At 37.2% G+C, this 8,643-nt stretch overlaps 1 protein-coding gene across 2 annotated transcripts; it reads left to right on the top strand.

Annotated features, from left to right (window-relative positions):
• The first annotated feature begins 1,615 nt into the window (after nt 1-1,615).
• LOC122300141 lies at nt 1,616-6,808 on the top strand. 2 transcript variants are annotated; one of them, XM_043110588.1, is made up of 2 exons: nt 1,616-2,068; nt 2,258-6,808. In XM_043110588.1, the coding sequence occupies exon 2, from the start codon at nt 3,039-3,041 to the stop codon at nt 4,698-4,700; it is 1,662 nt and encodes a 553-aa protein (XP_042966522.1). In that variant the 5' UTR covers nt 1,616-2,068; nt 2,258-3,038; the 3' UTR covers nt 4,701-6,808. The 2 variants fall into 2 exon arrangements, with proteins under 2 accessions (XP_042966522.1, XP_042966521.1); XM_043110587.1 differs by having other exon boundaries at nt 2,249-6,808.
• Nucleotides 6,809-8,643: the final 1,835 nt, after the last annotated feature.

The following is an 8,643-nucleotide window of genomic DNA, read 5'->3' as shown; positions in this document are numbered from 1 at the left end:
ATTTGGTGCCTAGCTTCTCTCCGTTAAACAGTTACTTAGGTTCCATTCAAAGCCTTTTGACTTTGCCTTGTGAACCAGGAAAATTCACACTATTCCAATCACTCTAGCATGGACAAGGGAGTTTCACTAGAGTAATGCCTCATTCTAGCATTTGGCATCGTAATAAAAATGAAAGACTTAATTGCTTGAAAATATTTCATGGAACTCAATGCATGTGACAAGACATGGCATGTAACATAGTAACGAGTGAGAAAATGATATGGCATATCGTGATATGTAACATCTAACATGTACAGTAATCAATGGCATGTCATATCATGTAATATTAACTAAAATACATATGATAATCGTGAATGATGAATTCTCTTACCACCACACAGACATAGTAATACTAAGAGTAACTTAGGAACTAACCTACAGTGATTATATCGTAATATAGGTAAAAATACGTGAACTGAAATGAGATATTTTTCCAAAGTTGGAATATCTCACTAAAGCTCATACAAACATGCTTGAGAGAGGGTTTCACCTTGTGGTTGCTTAGCATCAGTCTTACTGATAAATGGTCAATTATGTGGTATTAATGCTCTTAAATATCTTGGGTTAAAAGAGTTTCATGTGTTAAAATAAAAGCATTAATTGGATAATATGATTTAACTTTATTTGGCATGTAAAGTGATTTTTTTTCTCTTGTCCTTAATTAAATTCAGATGAGCTGATGTAATTTATAATGTCTTTGGATTTATCAAGCTTAAAAAGACATTATCACAAGAAGGCCCACTTAAAGTGCAGCACGAACATATGGGATTTTATTTTTGGCCTCAGCTCAATGTACACACTTGCGCACGGAAAGGGAAAGCTGCAGCAGAGGCACGTCTCACGCACAATAGCAGAGGAAATAAAGGGGAGCTACAGGGGCATGCAGAACAGACCTCAACGCAGCAGCAGGTGCATGTGAGACCTCACAGCAGATCAAGATGTAGGGTCTGGAACAAGTTGGGACAGAGGACCAAAATGCCAGAGGAAATCATGCAAGACCTAGGGGCAATTTCGATTTTTCAAGAAAAATTACATTTCGGCTTGCCTTCTTGTTTTCACTTCAAGAGGGAGAGCTTTTGGACATTCGGTTTTTTTTTTTAGTTTTGAGTTTTTTGAGAGGACAACGTTTTCCTCTCGGAGACTATTTTTTTCAGTTCTAGTTTTTTTCTTTTAGGGACACGGAAGCTTTTCTCCGTTAAACGTTCAGCTACTATTTTTTTCTTCCTTTCAAGTTTTCGTTTACGGTCGCTTCGTCACTTTTCGTTCGGCACTTCCATTTTTTCTGTATTTTTTTGCAGCTTGCTTAGTTAGTTTTCAGTTCTTAGTTTCTCTGTTTTTTTTTCTCTTTCGGGTTCATACCAGACGGACTCGCTCTTTCGGTTTAGATTTTTTTTTTTTTTTCGGTTCTTAGTTGTTTACGTTTTGGATGGAACTCTCTCCAGATGCTTTCAGTCGGTTGGTTTCATGTTTTTTTTTTTGGTTGTTTTATTTTTCCAGTTCTCATTTTAGGAGTCAGTGGAGGCTCTCTCTCTCAGTTTTTAGATTTGTTTTTTTCATTTTGGAGTTTTTTTTTTTTTTTTTTACTTCTTAGTTCTCAGACGTTAGTCGGTTGGTTTTCTTTTTACTTGTTGTTAGTTTAGTTTCTTTATGGACGAAAATCACTCTCAGTTTACTCTCTTAGTTTTCATTTCAGGCGGCTTTGTTTTCTTGTCCTGAGTTTTATTTTTTGGACGGTGGCTTCATTTTATTTTATCCTGCTTGCTTTCATTTTCATTTCTAGGGAGAGCTTTTATGGGTTTGTCGAATGGTTGGTAGGGTTATGGGTTGAATGGGCAGAATGGTTTGCGGAATGGTTTGAAGATGAATCAGCTGAGCTTTCTAGGGGATCTTCCATGGGTGGGTGCTCTCAGGCTGCTGATACCATGTAACAGAATGAAGGAAAAGGACGAGAGTGCTCAGAGAGCATGAGGCATGGAATTCTGGAAAAGTGCTATGTTATTCTTGTGTGTACTGTGCACGATACAAGCAGGTACTTATACACATATTGCCTAACAAACTAACCGACTTACATACTAAAAACAGAAGGCATCTTAATTATGGAAATATGTACAAATAATAATGAAAAGAATATTCAACATAATAAAGGAGAAGTGTAGCGTAGCTGGTCATCCTTCTTCAGACTTCAGTATTTCTTCTAAACGGCATGTAGCTGCTATAGGTGGATGACGACCTGCAGCTTCATTATGTAATAGCTGGGGACAACGGGTGTTTGTCAAAACATTCTCTTTTTCTTGAGAGGACGTTTGTGGAGCTGTGAACCTCTTCACAGCCTAGGTGATATCTTTACCTCTCATTTTACTTTTATCTTGTTTTGTGCTGAACTTACATGTTTGGTTGGGCTAGAGATAGCACATATAGACTTGCTAGGACTGAATCATCAACCTCATCATCGAGTGCATAATCTGTTTCTCTTAATTCAACATTTGAATCATCATTTGACACTTATAGTAACATGGTTGAAGAAGAAGGGCACAATGATAGGGAAATGGTAAATCCCAATAGGACACTTAGAGAATATTTGCATCCTGTTAGGACCACCACTCCATCATGCATCATTACACCTTTAAATGCTCATAATTTCAATTTTCAATCTGGAATGATACCATTATTGCCTCATTTTCATAGGATGGATTTTGAAAATCCCTACTTGCACCTCAAGGAGTTTGAGGAAGTATGCTCCACATTTTTGGATCAAAATTGTACTGAGGAGATTGTTAGATTGAAGTTGTTTCATTTTTCTCTTAAGGACAAAGCAAAAACATGGTTGAATGCATTGAGGCCAAGATCCATTGGAACATGGCAAGAAATGCAAGCTGAATTTCTGAAAAAGTTTTTCCCAATGCATCGCACCAATGCTTTAAAGAGACAAATCATGAATTTTTCTCAAAAAGAAAATGAAACTTTTTATCAAAGTTGGGAAAGATTCAAAGATCTCTTAAATGCTTGTCCACACCATGGTTACGAGAATTGGCACATCATTAGTTTTTTTTTATGAAGCTTTGGTACCTAAGATGCGACAATTTGTCGAAACCATGTGTAATGGAGAATTCTTTAATAAGGAATCGGAAGAAGCATTTGCATATTTTGATTACTTGGCTAAAAACGCTCAATCATGGGACACTTCTTGTGTATATGATAGAGCTGAACCATTGAGGACCGTGAGTGGGGGGGGGGTTAAATATGTTTTAAATGAGGAGGATGATTTGAAAGCCAAATTTGCATTATTGTCAAAAAAATTGGAGGCGATTGAGTTGAAGAAAGTGCATGAAATTCAGGGCATTCCAAAACAAGAAAAATGTACCATTTGTGAGGATATTAGCCATGTAACATCTGAATGTCCTACTATTCCAGCTTTTAAAAAAGTTTTGTGTGATGCTTCTCATCCTGTTAACATGATTTCTAAGCCTTTTCCTGCACCATATTCTAACACTTATAATACAGTTTGGAGAAATCATCCAAATTTTAGCTGGAAGAATGAACAACCTGGGCCATCTACACAAGGACAAAGTCAGTATACCCCATATGGAGCAGCTGGCCAAGGCTCGGGACCATCTTATTTTGCAAATCAGCTCCCTCCAATGCAGAAAAAGGGAGTGGAAGATTCCATTCAGCAGCTAACTGCTACCCTACAACAGTTTATGCAAAGTCAGGCCATAGTCAACAGCCAGAATGCTCAAGCCATCAATGACATCAGAGGGACCCTTACTATAGTAACCATTACTCTAAGTAACCAAGAGAAAGGAAAATTTCCCGCTCAAACCCAACCCAATCCACAAGTGCAAAGTCAATCATCTCAGAATAATGTTGAAGGGGCCAATGTGAAATTAGTGAAAGTTATTACAACTTTGAGGAATGGTAAGGTCGTGGATATCCCTGTCCATAGTGCAAGGAAGTCAGGTAAAGAAGCTAACCCTCCTCTAGATAGTGGTGAGCCAAGCACTTCAGATTCAAATAATGATGCATGTCTCATTCCTGCACCTTTTCCACATCATTTGCTTTCCTTGCATAAAGAAAAACAGCATGCTGAAATCTTAGAAATTTTTAAGCAGGTTAGGATTAACATTCCACTTCTTGATGCTATTAAACAAATTCCTGCTTATGCTAAATTTCTGAAAGACTTATGCACTGTGAAACGCAAACTAAATATGCAAAAAAAGGCTTTTCTCACTGAGCAAGTTAGTGCCATTATTCAAAACCATACACCACCTAAGTACAAGGATCCTGGTTCACCTACCATTTCATGTGTCATTGGAAATTCTAAGATTGGTAAGGCCTTGCTAGACTTAGGTTCGGGGGTTAATTTGCTACCTTATAGTGTGTATGAACAATTGGGGTTAGGGGAATTAAAAGCCAAAATTCCAAAGGGTATTGTTGAGGACGTCTTGGTCCAAGTAGATAAATTTTATTACCCTGTGGATTTTGTGGTATTGGATATGAAGTTGTCATCCCACTCAAACTCTTCACCACCTGTGATTTTAGGAAGACCATTCCTAGCAACTTCTAATGCTATAATTAATTGTAGGAGTGGTGTTTTAAAATTGAGTTTCGGAAATATGACTTTAGAACTAAATATCTTTAATTTGTGCAGGCAACCTCAATAACTTGAAGACATTGAAGAAGTCAATGCATTGGAATCCTTACTTGCTGAAAATTCTTTGTTAAATTACAATTGTGATGAACTTTGGGAGGATTTAGAAGACTCCCTTGATTTAATTGATTCTACTAATCAATTTTCTTCTCTTTGTGCTGCAGGAGATTCAAATGAGATGCAGTGGAAGCTCAAATTTGAGCCACTACTAGCACTACAAGCCTCAGCACAACCCTCCAATGAGAAGACCCCAATGTTGGAATTAAAGTCGTTGCCCTCGAAGCTGAAATACGCCTACCTCGGATCAGAAAAGTCATTTTTAGTGGTGATTTCTGCACTTTTAACTCTTGACCAAGAAAGTAAGTTGTTGGAAATTTTGGCACAACACAAATCAGCCACTGGCTGGTCCATTGTTGACATCAAAGGTATAAGCCCTTTTATCTGCACAAAGGTATAAGCCCTTTTGGAAGAGGACTCAAAACCCTCTAGAGAGATGCAAAGAAGACTAAACCCCACAATGAAAGAAGTGGTAAAAGAGGAAGTTTTGAAATTGTTAGACATATGCATCATTTATCCCATTGCTGATAGCAAATGGGTTAACCCAATCTAAGTTGTTCCAAAAAAATCTAGTATAACTGTGGTGGAAAATGACAAGGGAGAATTGGTGCCTGCTAGGGAGACCACAGGTTGGAGGATGTGTGTAGACTATAGAAAATTAAATACTGCCTCTAGAAAGGATCATTTTCCCTTACCTTTCCTTGACCAGATTTTAGAAAAAGTGGCGGGGCATGAATATTATTGTTTTTTAGATGGCTTCTCTGGCTATTATCAAATAGAAATAGCCCCTGAGGATCAAGAGAAGACTACCTTCACTTGTCCTTTTGGGACTTTTACCTTCAAGAGAATGCCATTTGGGCTATGCAATGCCCCAGACACTTTTCAAAGATGCATGTTGAGCATTTTCAGCGACTTGTTAATTGAGGACATTGTAGAGGTTTTCATGGATGATTTTTCAGTTTTTGGGAAAAAAATTTGATGAATGTTTGTCTAATTTACAAGTTGTTTTGAAAAGATGTGAAGAAAAACAATTGATATTAAATTGGGAAAAATGCCATTTCATGGTAAGACAAGGGATAGTTTTGGGGCATATTGTATCTCCTCGGGGCATAGAGGTCGATAAAGTTAAGATAGACTTGATTTCAAATTTGCCTGCGCCTAAAAATGTGAAAGGTGTTAGATCTTTTTTAGGGCATGCCGGTTTTTATAGAAGGTTCATAAAGAATTTTAGCTTTATCTCTAAACCTCTTTGTCAACTTTTAATGCATGATGTCAAGTTTGAATGGACTAAAGAGTGTCAAAATTGCTTGGATCAGTTGAAAACATTTCTCACCATGGCACCTATCCTTCGGCCCCCTGATTGGTCACTTCCTTTTGAATTAATGTGTGATGTAAGTGACTTTGCTGTGGGGGCTGCACTTGGACAGTGAAGAGATAAGCTGCCATATGTCATATATTATGCTAGTAAGACTTTGAATGCTGCCCAAAAGAATTATTCCACCACAGAAAAAGAATTACTAGCTATAGTCTTTGTATTGGATAAGTTTAGATCATATCTCCTTGGTTCATCTGTCATAATATTCACTGATCATGCAGTTTTGAAATTTTTATTGTCAAAAAAAGACACCAAGCCGAGATTGGTAAGGTGGATACTCCTATTGCAAGAATTTGATCTCACAATAAAAGACAAGAAAGGAGTGGAAAATGTGGTGGCGGATCATCTTTCTCGCCTTACACCTAAAGTTTATGAGGAGTTTCCTTTAATTTCTGATTCTTTTCCTGATGAACAATTATTTTCAGTTGAGACTTTACCATGGTATGCTGACCTTGTAAATTTCTTGGTTACAGGAAAGACTCCACCTCATTGGAATGCTCAAGACATCAAAAGGTTGAAGGCTGAAGCTAAGTATTTCTTTTACGATGATCCCTACCTTTCCAAATATTGCTCAGATCAAATCATTAGGAAGTGTGTGCTCAATAATGAAATTTCTGGTGTTTTAAATTTTTGTCATACGGAAGCTTGTGGTGGGCATTTTTCAGCTCATAAAACAGTGGCCAAAATTCTTCAAAGTGGATTTTATTGGCCAACTATGTTCAAGGATGCCTTTAGTTTTTGTAAAGCTTGTGAGTCATGTCAAAAATTAGGAGGAATCACTAGGAGAAATATGATGCCTATGCAACCCATACTAGTGATTGAAATTTTCGATTGTTGGGGAATAGATTTTATGGGACCATTTCCTTCTTCTTATGGATATTTATACATTTTGCTTGCTATTGACTATGTTTCTAAGTGGGTTGAGGCAGCCCCTTGCAAATCTAATGATCATCAAGTTGTTTTAAAATTTTTGAAAGAAAACATTTTTGCAAGGTTTGGCATGCCTAAAGCCATAATCAGTGATAATGGCACCCATTTTTGTAACAAGCATTTCTCGGCCTTAATGAAGAAGTATGGTATCCATCACAAAATCTTTACTCCCTATCATCCTCAAACAAATGGACAAGCTGAACTAGCAAATAGGGAGATTAAAAACATTCTTCAAAAAACAGTTAGCCTAAACAGGAAGGATTGGTCTTTGAGATTGTCTGATGCCTTGTGAGCTTATAGAACAGCCTTTAAAACCATTTTGGGCATGTCTCCATATAGACTAGTGTATGGTAAGGCTTGTCATTTGCCTGTAGAGCTGGAACATAGAGAGTATTGGGCCATTAAGCAATGTAATTTTAACATTGATGAAGCTGGTTGTGTGAGAAAATTGCAGTTGTCTGAGTTGGATGAGTTGATGATGGATGCCTACAACAACTCTAAGTTGTCCAAAGAAAGAATGAAGAACTTCCATGACAAACACATCCAACGTAAGACTTTTGAGCCTAATCAACAAGTGTTATTATACAATTCTCGGTTACACTTGTTCCCTGGTAAGTTAAGGTCTCGGTGGAGCGGGCCTTATGTGGTACAAACTATTTTTCCCCATGGTGCTATAAAGATAATGAATCCTCTCAATGGTAACATTTTTAAGGTTAATGGTCAAAGGCTCAAGCCTTTTATTTCTAACTTTGCACCTAAGGAATCTACTCTACATTTGCTTGATCATAATTGATGGTTCTTGATCTATCCATTTCTTTTCATTGTTTTGTTTTGTTCTTCAGTTTTTATTTTTATTTTGGCTGCATTCCTTTCAAAGCTGTCCAGGTATGTCCTTTTCCTCTTTCCTTCAAATTTTCTTTGAATATTTGGTTCTTCTTTTGGTTGTTTTGCCCCTTAACTTCTCTTTTTGTGTAAATTCCTTCATTTCTCTTGCATCATTGAGGACAATGCTACAATCTAGTTGGGGGGTGGGAGAGAATTTATTTTTCTGTTTGCATGCTTTACACTTATGTTGGTCCACCTTGGGGGAGTGCTGGTATTGAGTTCAAAGCAGATTAAATTCCCTATTCTTGAATTTTACATGCTAGAAAGTGAACTGAAAAAATGATTTGTTGAGATCATGGAACATGTGGAATGTAGTCCAAATATGAGTATATGTCAAAAGAGAGACTTATCCATTTTATTTAGTTGTTAAACCAAGGGAAAGATGTTAAAAGTTTTGCTAAAACACACACAACACATGCCCAGAATGCCTAGAAAGACTACATTGGGTCATTGTTTGTTGATTTACACTTCGGTTGTTTGGGACTAATGAACCATATCCTAATGGCTTAGGAAGAAATCTGGAATGAATTAAATGAGAAAAGGGACAAGCCATGGATCAAAAAAAAAAAAAAAATTTCCTTCTACCTGGTGGTAAGGGCCGACTTGTGAAAGTGGGTAGGTGCACATTCATAGGCTTGATTCTCCCACTAGAAAAACTTAAAAAAAAAAAGATTTACATTTGTGTATTGGAAAAGGCTGCCTATTACCG

This window comes from Carya illinoinensis, chromosome 2 (assembly GCF_018687715.1).
Source record: "Carya illinoinensis cultivar Pawnee chromosome 2, C.illinoinensisPawnee_v1, whole genome shotgun sequence".
Lineage (NCBI taxonomy): Eukaryota > Viridiplantae > Streptophyta > Magnoliopsida > Fagales > Juglandaceae > Carya > Carya illinoinensis.
Note: the sequence above shows the minus strand (reverse complement) of the source record. Positions and strands in the feature narration are given on the sequence as shown.

Bases quoted from the DNA above. Each gene is read 5' to 3' on its own strand.
- LOC122300141 (XM_043110588.1), top strand. From the start codon at position 3,039: ATGCTTGTCCACACCATGGTTACGAGAATTGGCACATCATTAGTTTTT.